General features: G+C 35.2%; 2 protein-coding genes across 2 annotated transcripts; one reads left to right on the top strand and one right to left on the bottom strand.

Moving 5' to 3' along the window:
• The first annotated feature begins 126 nt into the window (after positions 1 to 126).
• Positions 127 to 7,064, top strand: rabl3 (RAB, member of RAS oncogene family-like 3). Its single transcript, XM_079254447.1, has 8 exons — positions 127 to 189; positions 1,124 to 1,215; positions 1,375 to 1,504; positions 1,597 to 1,711; positions 1,800 to 1,950; positions 3,049 to 3,120; positions 6,552 to 6,590; positions 6,727 to 7,064. Exons 1-8 carry the CDS (start codon positions 144 to 146, stop codon positions 6,781 to 6,783), a joined length of 702 nt encoding a protein of 233 aa, XP_079110573.1. The 5' UTR covers positions 127 to 143; the 3' UTR covers positions 6,784 to 7,064.
• Positions 7,065 to 7,099: 35 nt separating this feature from the next.
• On the bottom strand, positions 7,100 to 22,537 carry LOC306766890 (transmembrane protease serine 9-like; the record flags this gene model as incomplete). The annotated part of the gene is made up of 11 exons (XM_079254742.1): positions 7,100 to 7,272; positions 7,428 to 7,688; positions 7,913 to 8,054; positions 8,318 to 8,465; positions 11,442 to 11,577; positions 11,863 to 12,001; positions 17,925 to 18,010; positions 18,146 to 18,406; positions 21,921 to 22,062; positions 22,158 to 22,305; positions 22,486 to 22,537. 11 exons carry the CDS (start codon positions 22,535 to 22,537, stop codon positions 7,120 to 7,122), a joined length of 1,668 nt encoding a protein of 555 aa, XP_079110868.1. The 3' UTR covers positions 7,100 to 7,119.
• Between the last annotated feature and the right edge of the window lie 302 nt (positions 22,538 to 22,839).

Below are 22,839 nucleotides of genomic sequence, written 5' to 3'. Positions count from 1 at the left end.
AAAGACTCTTGATCGATTGCTTTGTTAGCGAATGGGGTTGTTTTATTTGTGTACACGTGACTTTTTGTGTAACCAATCAATGAAAACATTTGTTTCGTAGGCGGGGATTTTACCGTTCATTTCCGGGACACTGTTATTAAAAAATGGCTTCGCTTGACAGAGTTAAAGTGCTAGTTTTAGGAGATTCTGGTAAGTAACTTAGTGTTTTCTCAAATGAAACATTCCGTATTAATGAAGCTTTTTAATTAATCAATATACTTATTCGCAACACGACATTCCTAGTTAATAGACCCATTTTCTTCAATTAATAGTAACTGGAGTTCTGGAGCAGCGGGTCCAGAGTGCTCACGGAGTTAATGTGTTGTGTATTGTGACACAAATAAAAGTAAACATCAAACGATGACTACTTAATAAGTAATACATGCTTTTTCTTTATTAGATTGATTTCATTTACTGTTTATCAAAGTGATGTAGTCAGGGCCGGATTAAAAGTGCACAGGCCCCCTGGGCCCAGAATGTTCCAGGGGCCCCCTTCCCCACGCCAACGTTGTTGAAATTGAGATTGATACACTGTGAAAGGACATTTCTAACATCTCTCAGTCAGTGGTACCAGTAGAAATACACTAGACACTGCGGTGTTACTATCTGTCTATTTTGTACATTTTGGTTTTGTCCAAACTGCTTGTATATGCCCCGCATAGGCCCAACATAGGCCCCAAGTGGGCGTGGGCCCCTGGGCCTGTGCCCATCATGCCCATTGGATAATCCGGCCTTGGATGTAGTAAACCTAATTATTTTCAAAAGAAAAGAACCCTTGGCTCAAACTACATTGTCCAAATTCTGAACTTTTGTAGGTATTTCTTAATGTCAGGCAAATTTAGCTGTTTTGTAGTAGACTATGGTTACTCTGCGCTTGGACAGTGTTTCAGTGGTATTAATTTTCTGACGTTTCACCTTATATTTGTTGGAAGAAGCAGATGTAATGTCAGAGCAATCCTTTAAATGGCTGAAAACACTGATAACCTATCTACAAGGCTAAATAATTTTTTTTCCAGACTTTGTTGCGTTTATAAAGTCTGCAAAAACTGTGATTTGCTATTCATTTGTGTTTGGTCCGTTTAAGGGGTGGGCAAGTCATCTTTGGTCCATCTGTTATGCCAGAATCAAGTGTTAGGAAATCCATCTTGGACTGTAGGATGCTCTGTGGACGTACGGGTAAGCATATCAAGCATAAACATATACTCAAAGCTGTTGGAACAAAATTAGTTCAAAACTTTTTCATTTTCAGTTTCAGATAGGTCTAATTTTATTAATTTCAGATATGTTATGTATATAGTGTAATAACTGTTTACCAAAACAATTTTTCAATTTCAGGTTCAAGACTACAAAGAGGGAACCCCAGAGGAGAAAACCTTTTACATTGAACTTTGGGACATCGGAGGATCTGTTGGCAGTGCCAACAGTGTCAAAAGCACCAGAGCAGTCTTCTACAATTCAGTTAATGGTAAAATCGGCTTTATATGATTATTAAAGCAATCCTAAAATCAAGAGTCTGATGTATTTAGATGTGTTCTTTCATTTTGTGGATTTCTGCAGGAATTATATTGGTACATGATCTGACAAATAAAAAATCCTCCCAGAATCTCTATCGATGGTCATTAGAAGTGTTGAATAGGGATTCCTCTCCGACTGGAGTCATTGTCTCAAACGGGTAAGCTTTTCTTTTCACAACATTCACATATTTCAATTACCCTTGATGGGCTTAAAGTGTTCCTTTGTTTTTCTTTTATTGGCTGTAGAGACTATGACAGAGAACAGTTTGTCGAAAACCCAGTGCCTTTGCTTCTGATTGGAACCAAGTTTGATCAAATTCCAGAGAACAAACGCAGTGAAGTTCTCACCCGGACAGCTTTCCTATCTGAAGATTTCAATGCAGAGGAGATCAATCTTGTATGTGATGGTTTTTTTTTTTTGTTTTTGTTTTTTTTTTTTATCTTGCATTGACCTGTTACACACTTTGATCCTTATTCAATAACCAATTCATAAAGACAACCTTTGTGACCAGCATAAGTGTAATGACAAAATTACAGCCTAATTTATCAGACTTAATGCACTTTAAGTCTTAAGTCTAGCTTTTTGCACAATGTTTATTAGTAATTTACTATTACTTAAAATTGACAAACACATAATCAAATCAAAGATACTTTATTTATCCCTGAGGGGAAATTCAAGATAATTGTAGAATCAGTGAAGTTGTTTTATGAAGAAAAATTTATAAAAATTGATGGGTGATCTATCAGTGTAACAAATATGATTATAAATGTTTGGTTATTCTCCATGTAATGAATAAGGATAGTTTAGTCAAAATAACATTTATGCAGCATTTTCTTTAAAGAAACTTTACAGTGTGAACAAAACTACACTGTTTGAATCTACAGCCAAATGATGCTGATCAACATTTCAGACCTGACAATAACTGGTGATTATTTTATTTATTACACTAATGAATGCATTGGTAAAATAATAGCTGACTAAAAGTTATTAATAGGGTTTTACAATGCAATGCATTTATTTATAAATACAAGTTTTAATTCTTTAAAACAGACAACCCTGCATCATCTATGCCTCAGGCTGTCCCTTTCTGGTTTCATTGTACTAATAAATTCAGTTAAGAAGGTGTTTAAATAACTTTTGAGTGTATCGATCATAGTTGCACATAAATATTGTTTGCAAATTAATTTAAATTTCATTAATAGAAATTCAGTCTTTATTTTAGACATATGTCTCAAAAGACCATCATATTTTAGCAGGTGTTGTTCTATGTAAACATCTGAATTTGCTGACAACTAGTGGTAATATTAAGACAGTTATCCTGACAAATGGATTGTTTTTAAGGATGAGTATCAAATTAATCAAGATTTTTTTTTGTCATTATGTTTTGTCATCTGTTTGCTGTGTTGCTATAGACACAAAGACCTCTTATACAGAGAACTGTTATTGGCTGTGGAGGTTTTAGTTTGTGGTTTAAGTGTTGTGTTGTTTTCTCAGGACTGCACCAACCCAAGATACCTTGCTGCAGGCACGTCAAATGCTGTTAAACTTAGCAGGTTCTTTGACAAGGTGAGAATCATCAGTTCTTTTTTTCTGACACCAGGAAACCAAGCAATTAAGATTCTTAAACTAAACATTTTATGGTTAGTCATGTCTCTGCTGATTAGAAGTTTTTGTTTTGTTTTCTTTTTTTAATTGATTTATCAGCAATGTTTATTATTTGTTCACTTTGGATTCCAATGTAAAGTAAAACCCAGGTTTTAAAAAGCAAAACTGAAAACATAAAAGAAAGAATCTCATCTTGACCTCTATGGTGCTCACAAATGGGTATTCTTTACAACTACCCCAATCTCTAACACCGGGACAAATTAGGTCTGTTCAGATTAGGGAAATATGACAAAATAGGCAATTTCTTAAGAATACTCACTCCTTTTGCCACAATGTTTGCGAAAGTATGAGCCGGGTTTCTGTCCTTCATCACCAAAGAGACAGAAAGTAATTTACTTTTAAAAATGACAAAATAAAACCCTGAAAACGTTGCTTTAGTTTAGGTGGAAATGGTATTTTTGTTGTAATAAGGGAAGAGTACTTCTTTACTTTCCTCTTATTTATCAGAAAATCAACAATTCCTGTCAAATACACTGTTACTATTTTTTCTAAGGTGTTTTTGAGGAAAAAAAAACATTTGTTGTATAGCAATACCGAGTACAGTTTCATTGTTAATGAGGTTTCTTTACATCTCTGTTTCTCAATCCTTGTCCTCAGGACCCCTGCCCTGCATGTTTTAGACATGCTCCTCTTCCAAAACACTTGAGTCATACTGAACTTCATCATCAAGTTGTTTGCAGCCTGTTAATGAGCCATATATTCCATTCAGTTGTGTTAAAGTGTAGTTGTCTGTAAAACATGCAGGCAGGGGATCCTGACGACCTGAAATGAGAAACACTGCTTTAGATGAACCCTTCTGTAAAAACAGCCAAATTAGGTCATTGTAAATGAAGCAAGTGTGGCATTGCACAGTGAATTAGACAAAAATAACAAGATGTAGGGGATAAACATGTCAGTTGCAGAGCATTAGGTAGCCTTATCGGTTGATGTAAATGTGATTTTTCTTAGCAGAACCCTCAGATTCACTTCCTGTATTGTACCTTACAAGACGAGTATAAATCCTATTCTGGATATAAGCTAAAGGAAAAAAAAAAAGCAAAAGTTCTCATTTTTATTACAGCGCATCAAAACAATTATGATCTAGATAACAAATTGATAGGAACAAAAGTGTTATAAAAAACTTTGGAATTGTTTCACCCGCAGACCTAATTAAACTTGAAGACCTGTCAAGGAGGAAATATTGGCAGATATTAAGAAATGGTCACTGATACCTTTATTTGAATCGGGTGTGTTCAACTCTGGTCCTCAAGGGCCACAATCCTGAGGTTTTCCATGTTTCACTGCTCCAACACACCTGACTCAAACTGATTGCTCATTGCGCAGAACGTCATTGGCTGTTGGATCCATTTAATTGAAGCCAGGTGTGTTAGAACAGTGATACATCAAAAACCAGCACTACAGTGGCCCACAAGGGCTTTATTTATTTATTTATTTATTTATTAGAATTTATTTCAAACTAAAACGCTTTCAAACAAAACAAATATTAGTCTTAGTTTAGTTTAGTTTTAATATTTATTTTCGAAAGAAGATAAGAAAAGAATAAATATATGTACATACCTATACATACCAATGTACATACACACACTTATACATACATATCCCTACTAAGGAAGAAAATAATAATATTCAAAATATTGAATATTATTACAATAACAATAATACTAATCCCTCATCAATTCAATAATTAAATAAATTCAAGAAGGTAAAGGAGTTTGAAAAAAAGGAGTGGGAAGAAAAGTACACTTATTTGGTATTCCCACCCCATTTCTACTCATCTAGTTTTATATTCTGTGTCGCTGCACATCACAACATACTTATTCAAATTACGATACAAATTTATATTCACATATTTACACATACACACACATTTCCATATACATACATGCATATACACACACATATACACAGATATACTACAGACATCCACATACTTACATCCATATCCGTACTGACTTTCTGTAAGTAAGTTATGTCTTTCAATGAACTTTCAACAAATAAAACAAGCTTTTGAAGTCTGAAAAGGGTTTTGCAAGAAGTTGAGCACTTGTCTAGTCCAAAACCCCCTTATGACGAACAGCCTTAACACTTTCACAGGGTCTCAGAATGGTAATACACTTTATATCCCATTATGACAAAACTTAGACAATACACAGTAGTAATCCACATAATAAATCATAATATACAATTTAAATATTAAGTCACGTAAAGATTTGATAAAGACGTGTCTTTACAAGACTTTTATATTTATCCCTGTCAATACCAACTGGGAAACCTGAATTTTTCTTAGAGTGGGATAAGATTATATCTGGATATATTTGGGGAGGGGGTGAGATCAAGGATGTAATATAACATGTTGCAGTTACCGAGGGAGACTGTGGGGCTTGCTCAGATTAGTCCACAATTTGCTGGTATAATCCTAAATATGAATCAGATGGAGAGAAATAGAAACTTCAGTGGGAGAGGATGTGCCAGTTTTAGGCCTGATTGGACATCCTTCATTACGGAGTCACCTCTCAGATAACCAGCTTCAAAGGCATGGAGGGAGGGCACTCACTGGGCCTACATGTGTGAATGGTTTGCACATGACCCTAATTTTACACCGAGCATGTAGGAACATGTAGGTTTAGGTTTTTTTAATTGGTGTGTCATTATATTAACACTCAACTTTACTCTTCCAGGATCTTAGAAACTATTTTGATTTACAAAATCAAGACCACTTCAGACACTTATAAATTGGAGATTTTATGGGTAAAAGTTTGGATACTGTTTTTCAATAAATGTCTCCTTTATGTGCTTTATGTAAAATATCAAATTTCTTTTCCTGGCATATAACCACCACCATTTGTAAATTATTTTACCTTAAGTAGGGGTATCTCAAAAACTAAGACCTGCTGCTAGAGGACCACTGTAGGTGACAACTAAGGAGGAAGGAAGCAACCATTGTCATTTGTTGTAGATTATTGTTATTATTTGAAATTATGTGAAATTATTTGGGTTTCATGTTGAAATCTTTATTTTAACAATTACAAATGAAGAATAAAAGAATTCCAACTTCCGTCGACTCATTGCACAATTAAAATAATTTAAAAAGACTTTGGTATCAAGTTGAGTTCAGGTTATGTGTTTTGTTAAATTACCAGTATTTTTTATTTAGAAGTTCAGCTCCAAAATGAAAGATAGCTTTTCTTCCTGGAGCAATCGGCCTCTATTTATATATTACATATATATTATAATTAAATGTAACGTGGGTATTAAAGATCTGTCCTCTGAATGAACTTCTTTCTGAATCACTTCTTTCAACATAATCCAATGTGGTGTGTGTGTGTTGACAGGTGATAGAGAAGAGATATTTCACCAGAGATCCAAGTCAGGTGAGTTTTTAATTTTTGATGCATTTCTTGTGAATAAAAGTAATTTCTCATCAAGAAATTATTTGTTGAAAATGCAGTTTGTTAATAAACACGAAAGTGTAAATTTAAAGAAATTGTTTCTATTTAATCTTTGCAGATGACTGGTTTCACGGACAGAAAAAGGTTCAACTTTAAAAGTTTACACTATGACTGACAGACTGAGGACAGCAGTGTGATGAGCCCATCTCTTGGTTTATAAGTACCCTCACCGCTGCATTAACAGGCTTAAAACTGTGGGATAAAAGAATAGATTATATATATCAATGGTAACTGTATGGATAATTTATATAAAGAATTTATTTAATTTCAGAAATAAACAATACTACGTAAGTAATTGTTTTTATTGCAAAATTTGTAAATATGCTTTTTTTTCTTTCACATGAGAAATCTTTACACTGTTTGTCAAAACTAAGGCTACACATATTCAACATAGATGTTCACTAGCTTCATTATTTGATAAGCAAGCACAGACAGCACAAGCAACATTCCTTTATTTCTGCATTATCTTCTTAATCCAAGGGATAAAGAAATTGATTTTGGTGAAGAGATGTGGATACTTTGGATTATTACAATCACCATCCACTGTACAAGTTGTTATTCCTGCAGCGTTTTTGTTGCAGACAAGGGGTCCACCGGAGTCACCCTAAAAAAAAAAAAAAAAAAAAAAAAAAAAAAAAAGAGGCAGCAAGAAGATTCATTGTAAACTGCAAATAAAAATTTGCAACATTTCTAAGAGCACTATAAATTTTGTACGTTATTTGATGAAAAGATAGCTGGAATCTTGATGTGCATCATTACCTGGCATACTCCTCCATTCTTTTTGTCAAACTTTGTGCAAATCAGGTGCTGAGAATTAAAATAGTCTGGCCAAATGTTTTTGCACTCAAAGTTAAACTGCATTTTCTCTGTGGCCTCCTTTAGAACTTTTGATATCGAGCCTTTGGCTGAGGTTCTGCCCCATCCAGCCACGGAACATTTGATGTTGGCAGGGATTTTCCCATCTTTCCTGGGCAGTCCGATAGACTTGACATACTTGTTGAGTGTGGCGTTGTTTTTTAACTGTAAAGACAAGATCATAACTGGATGAAACAGCGGTTATATTTTCATAATTTGTCACTTTGGTGTTTTCTATCAAAAATCTTGAATGTTTAAAATGTGAGTCCTTGTAATGCATCTGTCTCTGCAGATGCTTGAAATTTACAGTACACTGCCCGTGCTCGACAAAAACAGACTTAAACAAGTTTCTATATTCATGCATGGTTTTTAGTTTGTTTTTTGCTTACCTTCAGTAACATAAGGTCATTATCACATTTCTGATTATATTCTGGATGTTGGTAGTACTTTGCCACTGGGATCCTTTGCTGACTTTTTTCTTTTTTGGTGATGTCATGTGCTCCGAGTACCACTGTCATGGCTTGAGAAGAACTAATAATGATTAATAAAAAAAAAAAAAAGAATTTATATTATGTTGCTTTAATTAATACCTACTTGCTGGAACAAACTCATGGGCAATATAGAGAGCTTTACACTGAGATCTTCATAGAACCGTTTCTACATGAACATAAAGCCCAAAAATCAAAGGAATAAATTAATTTCAAAACATGTTGACATAAAAATGTTGATGAATAGATAACTTCAATATTAATTGCAACCTGCAAAAGGAAAACAATATTGTTGTTGCAACTCACTCTTTGCAGTGTGCAGCAGTTAAAACATAGTCCTCACGTATAAGTATCCCCCCACATGAATGCTGTCCTTGATACTGCAGCGATGCCATGTAGGGTCTGGAGTGGGCCTTTGCAACCCTGCCACCTACTATACCACTCTCTGTGGCCCCTTAAGAAGCAGAAAAGTTCAGGTCAGTACCAAATTTAAAACTAACAGTAGTCTTTCCCAGGTGTATACAGCTGATGGTAAAAAATAAATAAATTGCTTCGACAATGAAAGCCTAAAAATCTACTCCAGAGATGCGAAAGTTTAGACCTCAAGATCTACTATCCCACAACTTTTAGATGTGTCCCTTCTCCAACACACTTGAATGGCTTGTTACCAGGCCTCTGCAGAACTTTCATGTGTATTGGATAAGGGTTGTATCTAAATGTTGCAGGATAGTAGACCTCAAAGCCCAGACTTGGGCACCCCTGATCTACTCTTATTGAATTGATTTGAATCCTTAGAAAATTTAATCTCATCTTACCTGTGATGGTGACCAGAAGCAGGGCGTAAACGATGCAGCATGAGTGAATCATGGTTGCACACAGACAAAGACCGAACAGTCTGACTTGCATCAGCCCCCCCCACCACCTTTTGTAGTCAACCTCCAAACTTCCCATATGAAACTTTGTGGGCAGGTGTCAGAAATGTTCTGCACAAACACGAGCTGCCATCACACATAACTGCTGCATGTGTGAAACACACCTCTTTGAATAACTCTTTACTTTTTTTTTTTATTTATATAAAGAAATGTTTTTTTTATTTTTTGGAAATGTGTCAAAATCATTCTTCAACTATTAAGCATGTAGTCCTGTGTGCCTCTCATCTGAAGACAGAGCAGTAGATGCAGCAGTAAAATTACTTGTCAACTGTAAAGACAGGATTATAACTGGAATTTTTAACTTTGACTTGCGAGTCCAGAAAAAAAAAAGTTTAACATGTGAGTTTTTGTAATAAAATAAAATAAAATATGACAAAAAAAGAAAAAGTAGTACCAACCAACTATGGATGTCACCATAGTTTGGCACCATATTCTTGTCTTTTGGTTAATTATTGTATCTCTAAAGGAAGATATAAAGAAGGGCACAAGTGTTTCAGTGAAAACTGTATTCAGGATAGATTATTTACAATTATTTTATTATTTTCTTTTCAGCCAATCAAATATCCTAATTTGTGTATTTATTTTCATATTAATTATGCTACCAAATAGCTACAACAGACCGCATAAGCTCTTTGTTTCTGACCAAATCTTCAGCTTCTTCACAAGGTTGTACTGAAGATTCAGATCAGTATTTAGAAAAGAAAACAAGTCAAAGTGAAGACAAATCAGTCAGAAGAGAGATAACTGACTGGTCACTTTACATCCCAACAATATCTACAGATTTTTTTTTTTTTTTTTTTTTAAAAACCGGTGCAAACTTATATTACCTAAGTCTAGTCATCAACGACAACGTATTCCATTTCCTGAACGAGTTATTTCTTAAATTTTTATAGTGAAAAGCAACAAAATCACGTTGTATTACATTTTTGGTATGAAAAGTTGAGTATATAGTCAAAACAATCACAATCACATAAAAGTATCTCTCAGGTTACAGAAAATGGATATGATCAAAGTATAACCATGGCAACAACCACAGTGGCTGAAGTGGAGCGGTATGGATGCTGCTTTGGTTTTCGTGTGTGTGTGTGTGTGTGTGTGTGTGTGTGTGTGTGTGTGTGTGTGTACTTGTGTATGTATTAAATCTCAGTCATTCATTCTTTTTTTTTTTTTTCCTTTTGACCAAAAGAAGGTAAAATGTCTTTTATGTGGAATCCTTATTGAAGTAGGCAAATATACGGACACTGGCCACTTTATGAGGCGCACCTTACTGGTACTGGTACTGACCTTCAGAACCACCTTATCTGTCTGTGAACTACATTCAGGAAGTCAGAAACCTTCCTCAGAGATTGTGATTCATCTTTACATGATGGTGATACAGTTGCTGCTGAATCAAGAAGTTATAGGCATTTTAACATCAATGTTATATGGAAAATCTTTTCATCTGTAAAGTTTTGCAGTTTTTGAAGCATGACCCCAGTTTTTGAAGCATGTTAAAAATTGCATTGTTTTTTTGTTTGTTTTTGTTTCTAAATACTTTTTTTTTTATCATAAGGCTTAAACCCTTTTGGAAAATGTAAAAGAAAAGGTATAAACAGTAATAATACTTTGCCTGTATGTGTACTTCATTGTAATTACTGAATTTTAAGGTGTCCAACTGGGGTCAGAGCACAACAGTCAGATTATATACAACAAGGTGATGCATTAGGTTTATATTACCCATAATATGCATTAAGGGTTAGAGACAAACGGCTGTTCTGAAACAGGTCAACAATTGTTCCAAAATAGGACAACTCACCACAATCACCTTTTTCCGTTTAGCTTATAACTTTGTGTGAGGCAAAGAAAAACAACTATAAAAATAGTTGATAATCTTTCACAAACCTATTTTCAAAAGAGAGCATAGATCACTTTAGAAATGAAGTGGCATAAATCTTCAGAATCGGTTTTATTTGTAGATTTAGTCAATTTCTGCATTTCCCCCTACAAGTAAAGCTTGTGTACTTTTTTTTCTTATACTTAGACTACTTATATTCTGCAGGTTTCATCAAGCCTTATTGTTTAATTGGTAAGAAAGCTTATTTAGCATTTTTCTATTCCTCCATCACTTCCTTAATCCAAGGTATGAAGAAACTGATCCTGGTGGAGACATGTGGATACTTTGGATCATCACAAGCATCACTCTTGGTAAAAGAAGTGATGCCTTGAAGCTTCTTCTTGCAAATAAGCGGCCCACCAGAGTCACCCTAAAGAAAAGGCAAGTAAAAGACTGCTCAATAAAAGCAGGATACTTATTTGTCATGAATAAAACCAGTTAGCGGCCTTTTCTATGAGCAGCATAACCTGTGTTGCAGGAATTTATATTCTTTGATTACCTGACATATTCCTCCGTTCTTCCTGTCAAAGTTTGCACAGAACATTTGCTGAGACTGGAAATATTCTCCCCAAATATTTCTGCATTTGAAGCTATATTGTATCTTCTCTGTGGCCTCCTTCAGAACTGTTGACACAGGCCCATCGACTGCAGTTCTGCCACCATCCAGCCACGTCACATTTGATGTTGGCAAGGATTTTCTTATCTTCCTGTGGTAGTTCAATAGGCTTGACATACTTGTTAAGTGTGGCATGGCTTTTTAACTGTAAAGACAACACAATATTAAGAATTGAAAAAAAAAATAAAATAAAAACAGCAGTTATATTTTCCTTTCTGGTTGTGTTAAATTGTGTTCCAAGAAAATGTTCATTCAACATGAGTTTGAATCTAAGTTCTTGTAAAGCAGCTGAGTTTGTAAGGTAAAACTCTTCACAACCACATCCTCAGTCTCCTTACTGCAAATGTGTGAAACGTATAATGTAGCTGTAACTGTCACTAAAAGTGAAACTTCAGTACACTGTGTAAGACATAAATGAAATTTTCATTACCTTTAGTAGCATAATGTCATTAATGAATCCTCCATCGTATTTCGGATGTGGGTGGTATTTTGCCACAGTGATCCTTTGCTGACTTTTCTCATTTTTAATGATGTCATGTGCTCCAAGTACCACTGTCATGGTCTGAGAACTGACAGAGATGAGAAAATCAAGTTATATTTATTATGCTTATAAATCATATTTTAATGTTCATAGAAAGTTAAAAAGGACAAAGAACCCTTAATAGCTATTTTCTTTCTTTTAAAAATCTTAAGAATCCAATTCAGTGACACTGATCAGGTCATCCAATAACTGCAAACTACAAATCTAATAGTGAGCTCAAGATCAAAATTAACTTTATTGTCCCACTAGGGGAACTTTAACAGTGATGGCAAATAATTAAAACTCAACCACAAAAACAGACCAGATGAAATACGGCAAAAAAATCATTTACATAAAACCAGTGATGATGAAGAAGAAGAATTTTACATCTCCATAATGTGAAAACATGGAATTCATTTCAGGTGAACTTTATTTCCAATCTTTTGATCATGAACTTTAAACAGGGTAAGTATGAAATCACTGCTTCTTTAATGTTGGAAAATAAACTCACTCTTTGCAGTGAGCTGCAGTTAAAACATAGTCCTCACAGATAAGTATCCCCCCACATGAATGCTGTCCTTGATACTGCAGCGAGGCCATGTAGGGTCTGGAGTGGGCCTTTGCAACCCTGCCACCCACGATGCCACTCTCTGTGGCCCCTTTCATAAGAAGAAACGTTCAAATCAGTGCACACACACACACACACACACACACAACATTATTCGAAATTTCCACAATTAAAAAAGAATCACTGGAAAAGACTACTTACCAGTAAATGGAGCTAAAAGAAGAAAGTAAAAGTAGCATGTGTGGGTCATGGTCTTACACACACAGATCCAGACTAAGTTGTCTGACTTGCATCAGCCCCCCTACCACCTTTTTTTAATCACCTTTCAAACTCCTAACAGAAACTTTGTGGGCAGGTGTCAAATATGTTGTTGCACAAACAGGAGCTGCCATGACACATTGCTTACTGCTGCATGTGTGAAACATGTCTGTGTGATAATCACCTTTCATCTCAGGAAACTCTCAACCTGTTTTTTTAATTACCTCCATTTTAAATATTGTTTAACCAATTACTTTAATTCTGAGGTCAACAAGGCTCAAATTAACAAAGTCATGAAAACTCTTAGCCAGTGCTGTTGTAATATAGTCAGAGTTATACAAGTCAATAAAATCCTTACATAAAAGGCAACAAAATGTCAACGCTCTACATTCTGTCACAATGCTGGTGGTGGTGACCCAAATGCAGAGATGGAGAGGCAGGCAACCCAGGGAATACAGAAATATATTTTAATCACTAACTAACAATAAGCAAACACAATGAACCAGCACTGAGAACATAAACCAAGCGGTATAAATACACAGAGGGAACAACAAGGAACAGGTGAAATGAATCAGAAAATCAAAACCACGTGCGCTAATTAACAGGAAGTAAAAAAATGTGAGACGATACAGAGGGGAACAAAACTACAGAATAAAACAGGAAACCAGGAACTTAAGAGACAACACGAAACATAACCTCATGACACATACTTGGTATGAAGAGCTGAGCATCGAGTCAGAACAATCACAGATCAGTGGAAGAGTATTTGTCTCATACAGAATTGATATTACACAACATAACCAGGGCTGCAGTCATAATGGCTGAAGTGGAATGAGCTCTCTAACCATCACTCTTGACTCTATACACCTCAGAGCTCAAATGTAACTCTGAATCCTGCACCTGCAGAAATAGAAACTTATGACTGCATGTGTCGGATGGATATGTGATGGAAAAAGGGAACTTCCCAGCCGATTTATGACATGGTGCAGAAACATTTAACTCATCTTCACCATAAACACAACAAAATAGATGATTGTTGACTTCAGGAGTAACAGGAGTAAACAAAGCACTGTTTATATCATATGAAAAGAGATGGAGGTGGTGGAGCAATACAAGTACCTCAGAGTTCAGATACGCCACAGACTTGACTGGAAATGCAACGCAGTAGCAAATACAAGAACACAGAGATGTGTGATGCTTTGGAATTAGTTTTATATCGAGTAAATAAAAAATAGAAATTAAATCAATCCCCAAACTTTCTGGGAATGGTTTTAATTTAATAAAAAAGTGTTCTTTTCCCCTAAATCATGAAGTGAAATCCAAATATAATTGCAGCTTTCCATTTTAAATGGGAAAACTGGTATTTGTATTTAGAATTGTCACATACTCTATATGATTCAAGATTCAATCTATTAGTTGTCCTCAATGGGAAACTTGATTCACAGACAGGTTCTTCAAAAATCACACAGTAAATCCAGTCACTCACAACAATCATAATTTAAACAATTTAAAAACCATTTTAAAAGAATAATAATAAAAAAAAAAAAATACACATAAAAGGGAGTAAAATTATCCGAGCCTATTTAAGAATGTTATGGCACAAGGAACGATGGGCATCAATGTTATTATACAACTATATAAGGATCTTTATGACCACAACTTTAAAATGCTCTTAGAATGCAAATAAATAAGAGTTTCATAAATGTTAAGCTCTCCTCACCACATCAGCAGGCTGAGCTAATACAATCACACTGACAGTGTTTTCATGTTATTTATACTAGTTTCACTAACTACATCATAATATAAACAACAGAACAGTAACGTCACTAGTTTTATCTGTGGTACCTCAAGTCTACGAATTAAGGGGCAATAATTAGAGATATCGAGGAGTGTGACACAATAAGGCCTGTCTAACTTCTTATTTTATTACCGTGCAGCTGACATATCCGAACTGAATTACTGAATTTTAATGCACAAAAGTAAGGCAGGTCAAATGTGGGCTGCAATGGAGCTTACTTTAATACAACACCGTCACTTTTGAAGCATGACATAGAAATGGGTTGGTGTTCTTCAAGGTTCTTTTATTAGATGGTCTGTTTGCCTTGTTTGATCAATGGCAAAAAAGATAATAACTGTCAGGGATCTGGGTTATCTCTATGGGAGTATTATTTTTCAGGTTCCAGAGGGTGCCAGTGGAAGCGAATCCTGGACGGTGATTTCCTGCTGTCCTGCACACCTGTGGAGGATGAATGAACATGCTTGAGCATTTAGCCCAGTGGTAAACCCAAGCCCTCCTGTGTTTTCTCACCTGTATCCTTGTGCAGTGTTGCAAAGTCTTTGTGTTTTCCTAAAACCTCCCTCCTGGATTCTCCTGAGCTCCCTGAGTTTTTACACTTGTCATCATCTCCAGAGATCCATTCTACAATAACAACTAACTTGGTAGCTTCTACTTCTGGCAGCCCTCAAGATCTGGAAACAACAACTCTGTGCAGCCTGTCCACCCTCCAACGATTCACCATCACTGGTTCAGACTGTCATCACTCTGCCCCTGGTTTTCTCGACATCACTCAGACCTTCTTCTCCCTCAAACAAGTAGGAAATTAAATCCTTTTCAATAAATCTTTAAATCATACCTTGGCTAATTCTCTGTCTTTACAGTGAACCTATGGTTATGACCCTCAGATTTTTCCGGACATCCAACCCAAATATTTCAGTAATAAAACATTTTTCAATTCTCCAGAACTGGCTTCATTTGCATTTGGGTGAAATTCCTGAACAACATGACAATAACATTTCTTAGAAACACTTCAGTTCTCTACGGGTGTGCAGATTTGCTAAGAAGTATGGAGAACTAAGTTGGCATGAGAGGAGGATTTAAGTACTGTGTTGTCTGATGAGTGATTGTCTAAAATGCATACATAAAACATCTGTTTGCATAAACATTGTCTTATTCATTGTTTAATTGGGCATTGATTGGACTATTTAAATCACATGCTAGCCAAAATATGCCCTGGCATTAATCCCAATTCTTGGTGCAGCCACAATCCAGGTACACTGGGTCACAAATGAACCCTTTCATGCATGAATTAATAAACAATGCAACATTTTCTTTAAATACAGTGCTTTACTTCTACAGACATATGCAGTGATACTTTTTTAAAAGATCAAATATATCATAATTTATTTGAATGTATTCTATAAATATTTATATTTTGTAATTCTTCTATAAAATAGTTGGATTATTTTCTTATTGCAAAGGCAAACTTGCATAATGACGTTATCTTCAATTATATCATATATTTATTCTCCAGTGAGTGGAAACGTATCGGGTGACTCACAAACATCCACTGAAGTGGTTTATTTACAAAAATACCATCCTCATTTATGAATATGCCAGAAAAAAAGCTTGTAAGTAGGTGGCCACTATATGGCAACTATGCATGAAAGGGTTAAATTCTATGAACAGGTGAGATTTTTTGCTTTTGCTGTTTTGTGCCAATGACCAACTATTTACTTTATATACATTGCAATGTCATTATTTACCATAAAAGCAGTTTCCTGTAGAAATTCAAAGTGTGCACAACTGTTAGAAAAAAAAACAGGTTTCTATCAACATGACTCCAACATACAAGGTCATCAGAAAGGTGAACCAAAATGGCAAGAGTTACAGGTGCATGCACACATACAACTAAGTTAACTATTAGTTGGTGGTCTTGAACTGCCACTTCGGCAGCATTTTAGGGTTAATTTGATTATACTTTATTTTTGACGAAGGATTCCTCTGAGTAATGATAAGCCAACTTTCAGTCTAACATCAAAATACCACTTTAGATAAAATCAAACAACCTTTTACTTGAACTAAAATTTGTAGATTTAATTTAAAACAAGATTAAATTATTCATGGTTAAATTCAAGCAGCTGCGATGGACTGGCGAGCTGTCCAGGGTTTACCCTGCATTTTGCCCAAAGACTGCTGGGATGGACTCCAACTTCCCTGCAAACCTTCATCGGACTAAGCGTTTAGGATAATGAATGAATGAAATTCAAGCAGTTACTATAACAACACATAAAATTGTGTCACCACTTATATCAAATTTGTAATGAAAATTTACCCTTGAACGTTATAAATCTTTCAGACTGATGAAAACCAAAGTGTAAAATGTATTTTTTTAGCCCTTAGAAGATGAGTTGCAATGCGGTTGCATTTGGTCATAGTGCAACTGTTGCACTATGACCGAGTGGCCATGAATGGAAAAGCAGCAGTCTGTGGTTTGATCATCATATCTGTGCATTTTAACAAGTTAACCATTGTTCCTACTGACAACAACTCACCATTAGTTCCTTGCTCTGAATGGGTTATAACTAAAGTTAGTAAAACTTATCATAAAAGTTTAAATCATTTCAGAGGTGAAAAGGTAGATAATCAAAGTATTTTTATTGTCAATTTTGTGAATATAATCACCTGTGATTTTCTCTGACAAGTTAAACATTTGCACTGTTTCCACAAACTAGTGTAATCAATTTTACTTTCCACATTTTTGTTGAGTATAACAGAAGGAGAAAAGCATCCCTTACATTTTTTTGCAGCAAAAAAGATGAAAAACAGCCAAAAAAGGGATGTACTGTGTCGTATCCACATCCCAAAGTTGCCTGGTTATGCTTTCAGTGAAACTTTGAGTTGTATCAAGCTGTGCAGAGTAAATGAAGATGACAAATATATTAATTTAAGCACTTTCTAATAATAATCATGTTATTTGCCCTCCACAGTCGATTTTCCAACATCCTATAAAAATTATACTGCATATGAAGAATGGGGATTAATACATTTCAATAATGAGAGAATATAATCAGCATTATTGCCGTTTAGGAAGTCTGGAAAGGAGGAAATGAATCACACTCCAATGACAGAGTCAGAGAGAAGGAGGGAAATTGTAAATGTTTTTACTGGGAGACAGCAAATAAAACTGGAAATGCCTTCGGAATTGTGACCAATTGTAAATGATAGATCACAAACTATCCATATACATGCTTCACTAAGCCCATTATTACATATGTTTAGAAAGCCTGTGCAGCATTCATCTATTTCTGCATCACTTTCTTAATCCAAGGTATGAAGAAATTGATTTTAGTGAAGATGTGCGGATACTTTGGATCATCACAAGCGTTGCTCTCGGTAGAAGAAGTGATGCCTTGAAGCATCTTGTTGCAAATAAGCGGCCCACCAGAATCGCCCTAAAGAAAAGCCAAGTAAAAGACTGCTCAATGAAAGCATGATACTTGTTTGTCATGAATAAAACCAGTCGGGGTCATCTTCTATGAGCAGCAGATTGTATATGTTACATTAAATGATCAATTATCTTTGATTACCTGGCATATTCCTCCATTCTTCTTGTCAAACTTTGTGCAGATCATTTGCTGAGACTGGAAATGTTCTCTCCAAATATTTTTGCACTCAAAGTCAAATTGTATCTTCTCTGTGGCCTCCTTCAGAACTTTTGACTCAAGCCCATTGGCTGCAGTTCTCCCCCATCCAGCCACGTCACATTTGATGTTGGCAGGGATTTTTTCATCTTTCGGTGGTAGTTCAAGAGGCTCCACATACTGGTTCAGTGTGGCATTGTTTTCGAGCTGAAAAAGACAACAGAGTGCAACTGAAAAAAAAAAAAAATCATCATAATTGCTTAATTAGTTACTTTGACCTGTTTCAAGAAAATATAGTTTCAACATCAGTTTAAATGTGTCAGCTCTTGTAAATGCAGGTTTGACTATTTACTGAATAGTTTAATTTATTTTATGAACAGTGAAGTCGAAGTGATTAAACTACTCCCTGTATATAAGCAATATCTGTGATAATATTTAGTATTGTAGCAAGAGGAATATTTTATTTCTCCTTTTGTTTCAGTATATAGCTGTTGTCACTTTAACAGCATGAGGTGGTCACACCATAGAAGGAGAAGCCTGTTTCATTAGGTCTGTTTCACCTGGTCAAGCTACTAAAATTTGCAAAGTAAGCTTGAACTTAAGCTTAAACTTAGTTTAGCTAACATTACCAATCTGGGTTTTTTTTTTCCTTTGTAAGGTGTATTAGCATCGTATCACTTGCTGATCTAATTTAATTTAAAAGTTCTTTCACATATAGGCTCACCTATTAACTGTACATCAGATTTTCATCTCTACATAAAATAGTTCTGTAGATGAGGTGTTAGGGTATCCTTCGACTCAACTGAAGTCAGCAAAATAAAGTAAAATATATATATATATATATATATATATATATATATATATATATATATATATATATATATATTTATTTATTTATTTTATTTATTTATTTTTTTTTAAAAAGACAGTAAAGGTAACCATCTCAAAAATTACATTATATTCTATGTGGTGGCACCTGTGGTGATAGACTAATTTTGGACCTCACTTAACCTGAGGATCCAAACAGTGAGGCAAAAAACAATAGGCCGGGCTACTTAACCTTCACACAGAAACTTGAAGTCTGTTGCATTAGCTATCTACTTTGTTTTGCAGACCAACTGCTGAATAACGTACAACTGTTCTTTATTTATACATCCATACGTAACACTAAATTGCACTACCAGTGCAGTCTTTGAAAATTTCTCAAAAAAATCCTTCCTAATGCCTGATTGATATGAATAGACTTCTCTTCACATACGCAAGGTTTCTCACTTTTGTTACCCCATTCAGTATAAGACAATGTGACTTAAATAGCATTTATTTAAATGAACATGCGTTGTTACAGTTAATTGCCATTAACAATGTGAAGAGTAACTGTGTTTATTTGTGCTTAGTAGAGCTGACTCTGCAACCAAATAAAAACAGGAAGAAAAGAGAGGATCATCAAAATGGAGTGAGGACCTGGATTCACCAGTATTTCATCAGATATTAAAGGTGTGTAAAGTGTGTTCTTCTCAGAAGGAACATTAAAACAATGTTAAACACATTTCATTATTCTCCATTTTTATTTTCTTTCTCTCTTGAACAGTTTGGACCTTTTCTTTCAAAGCCTGTTTCTCTTTATATTTAACCAGTGATGTTGCGTTGCTAAGTTTTTGTTTGTTTTACAGGCACTAGTCATCGATGATTGAAGGAAGCAGCCAAATTCTGCAGTCAAGTAATTGTCAAGTGTTACCTTGTTTGCATCTACATGTGTAAAAGACATGTTTACAAGCCAGACTGGTGTGTTACATTACTCTTTATAAGCTAATTCAGTGTTACTGCTCTTGATGCTACTTCATTGCAGTGTCTGAAGTTATGCCTCTTAGTAAAGCCTGCGATTAAGGATTTTAGTTTTATGTACAGTTTCTTTGACACAGGTTATGGAATGTCTTTTTCTTTTATGGATCACAAATTTTGTTAATGTTATTAGTATTACAATGTCTGAAGAGGGTTTGTATTAAAGTACAGCAGTGCTATGGAATATATATTCTCTTGTGTTTTATACCTGGGGTTCTCAAATTTGCTACCTAAAGATCTGATCTTATTTTTATTCTAGGTTAGTGTTCAGGAATGATTGGCAATAACATTTAATCAGCATTAAATCAGTTCAATTATGATTATTCAGGAAATTGGAACAAGGGTGTGAGCACTCTGTACTCTGTCAGTTCTTTATTCTTGAAAACAGCATCATGTTGTGGCAGTGAGGAAGGTGAAGGTGTAGACCCAAATGCAGAGATGAGCAACCAGGAATGCAGGTTAAGGAGGGATTTATTTTAACTAAGGATATCCAGGGACTACAACATACAAACTAGTGCAACAAAATGATCCAGCAACCAAGGAATGAAACTGAGGGGTATAAATACACTGGGGAACCAAACAAGAAACAGGTGTACGGAATGAACTGAAACAAGACCAGGTGACCTCAATGAACAAAAAAATCAATACAGCTAAACAGCAAACAAGGGAACCAAACAGGAAAAACTACTAAACAAAACAGAAAACCTGAACTAAGGAAAAACACAAACCACCACATCATAACACATCAGAGTGAGAGGTCATTACATTCTACACTCTATTACTCTCATCAGTCTCCTTTTAACTTAACCTGCTGTTTATTCAAACGGCAAAACAGGCAAAAATGGTGTATGTATGTAACTGAATATTTGTGAAAGGCTTAGGGTACAAACACAAGGTTCGCAATTTAAGTAAAATACAAGAAAAGTAATATTGTGTCTGGTGTGTTAAGACTTGTGGATGTTACTTGCTAGGATAAGGCTGAAAAGTCTGCTGCTAAGTTTTCTGCAACTCTGCTGGAAGTTGTGGAGTGGCTACATAACAGGACTTGGGTTTGCAAGGAGCTAGTTTTAAACTCAGTTTTTTTAACTTTTGTTTTAACCAGAAAACAAACTTTTTTATTTATTTATTAATATTATTTTAGAGAACCAGTTTGTTTTTAATATTATTCACTTTTTTTCTTTAGGTGCTGGAGGAGTGAGGCGGTGGTGGCATCCCTCTTTTTGTGTGAATGTGCTGTGTTTAACCCTGCACTGCTATAGAGGCGGTTTTCCCTTTCTGTGTGCACATGAATGTGAAGCGTATGTGTTGTGCAAATGTGTGCTGGGGATGCTGATCCTGACATGCCAGCATCACTGCCGGTAAGCCTGCCGGTACTAAAGAGCTTGTTTTTATTTTATTGGTTCTCTTTTAATTTTTGGAAATAAACTGTAATGGTTTGGACTGTTTATGACTTTAGTTCTAGTTTCCTGTTTTATTTTTTTAGTTTTCCTTGTTTAGTTCCCTCGTGTCTTGTTTCCTGTTCTGGCTGTTGTTCATTAGCTCACCTGGTTTCATTTAGTTAAGTCATTCCACCTGTATTTATATATATATATATATATATATATATATATATATATATATATATATATATATATATATATATATATATATATATATATATACATATATACTACTTGGTTTCTGTTCTTCAGTGCTGGTTCAGTATCCTGCCTCCCATCCCTGCACTTCCACCACTCCTTGACATAAACAATGTTAAACTGGATCCAGTCTCTTGCTTTTTAAAGTGAACCTAAGTGCCATTACTTTTGGTTATCTTCTATTGTTAGATTTATTGCTGGTTAGGATTAACCAACCCACCCAATATTACTTTATTTTAGCTTACCTTCAGTAGCATAATGTCATAACCACATTCTTGATAATACTTAGGATGTGGGTAGTATTTTGCAACAGTTGTCCTTTGCTGGCTTTTCTCTTTCTTGCTGATGTCATGTGCTCCTAGTACCACTGTCATGGTTAGACAAGGTCTGAAAATAAAGAAAACGTAGTTAGGTTGTATTCTAAATCTATATTCAAGGATAATTCAATGATAAGGGAAAATGAAATTGCAAAATAAACTCACTGTTTGCAGTGTGCTGAAGTCAGAACATAATCCTCCCTAATAAGTATCCCCCCACATGAATGGTGTCCATGAAACTGGAGTGATGCCATATAGCGTCTGGAGTGGGGCTTTGCAACCCTTCCACCTATTACACCACTCCGTGTGGCCCCTTGCAGAAGAGAAGGAGTTCAAATCAGTACATATAACCTAAAGAACAATTTTCCCAATTACATCTAAAAAAATATTTTCCAGGTAACATACAGCTGTTAACAAAAGAATTAGATAGCAGGAAAAGAAAGTTAATACGACTCTTGAAGCCACTTGAATCAAGAATTAAATCTCATCTTACGACTAATGGTGACCAGGAGAAGGAGGTAAATGATGCAGTATGGATGGGTCATTATTTTACACACACAGACAAAAGATTGAAGAGTCTGGCTTGCACTAGCTCGTCTCCCCCTTCTGCAGTCAAACTCTTAGAAACGGAAACTTTGTGGGCAGGTCTTAGAAATGCTTCTGCACAAAAAGGAGTAACCATCATGTTGTGTTTCTGTTCGATCCGTGAGATGCATCTCTAAGATGATAACTTTTTATTTTGGTTTTGCCTTTATCCTTTTTTTTTTGCATGATTAGTACTTTTTGTTAAAGCAGACAGAGATTTATAACAGAAATGTAAGGTTTTTAATGTTTCAAAACACTGAGA

The sequence above is a fragment of the Telmatherina bonti genome, assembly GCF_933228915.1.
Source record: "Telmatherina bonti genome assembly, chromosome: 15".
NCBI classification, from domain to species: Eukaryota; Metazoa; Chordata; class Actinopteri; order Atheriniformes; family Telmatherinidae; genus Telmatherina; species Telmatherina bonti.
This window is presented reverse-complemented; position numbering and strand designations above follow the sequence as displayed.

What these genes read in the sequence shown, in the direction of transcription:
- rabl3 (XM_079254447.1), top strand. Translation starts at nt 144, where the DNA reads ATGGCTTCGCTTGACAGAGTTAAAGTGCTAGTTTTAGGAGATTCTG. An exon ending in ATGCAGAGGAGATCAATCTT is followed by an intron (nt 1,951 to 3,048) that starts GTATGTGATGGT and finishes TTGTTTTCTCAG; the next exon opens with GACTGCACCAACCCAAGATA. An exon ending in TTAGCAGGTTCTTTGACAAG is followed by an intron (nt 3,121 to 6,551) that starts GTGAGAATCATC and finishes GTGTGTTGACAG; the next exon opens with GTGATAGAGAAGAGATATTT.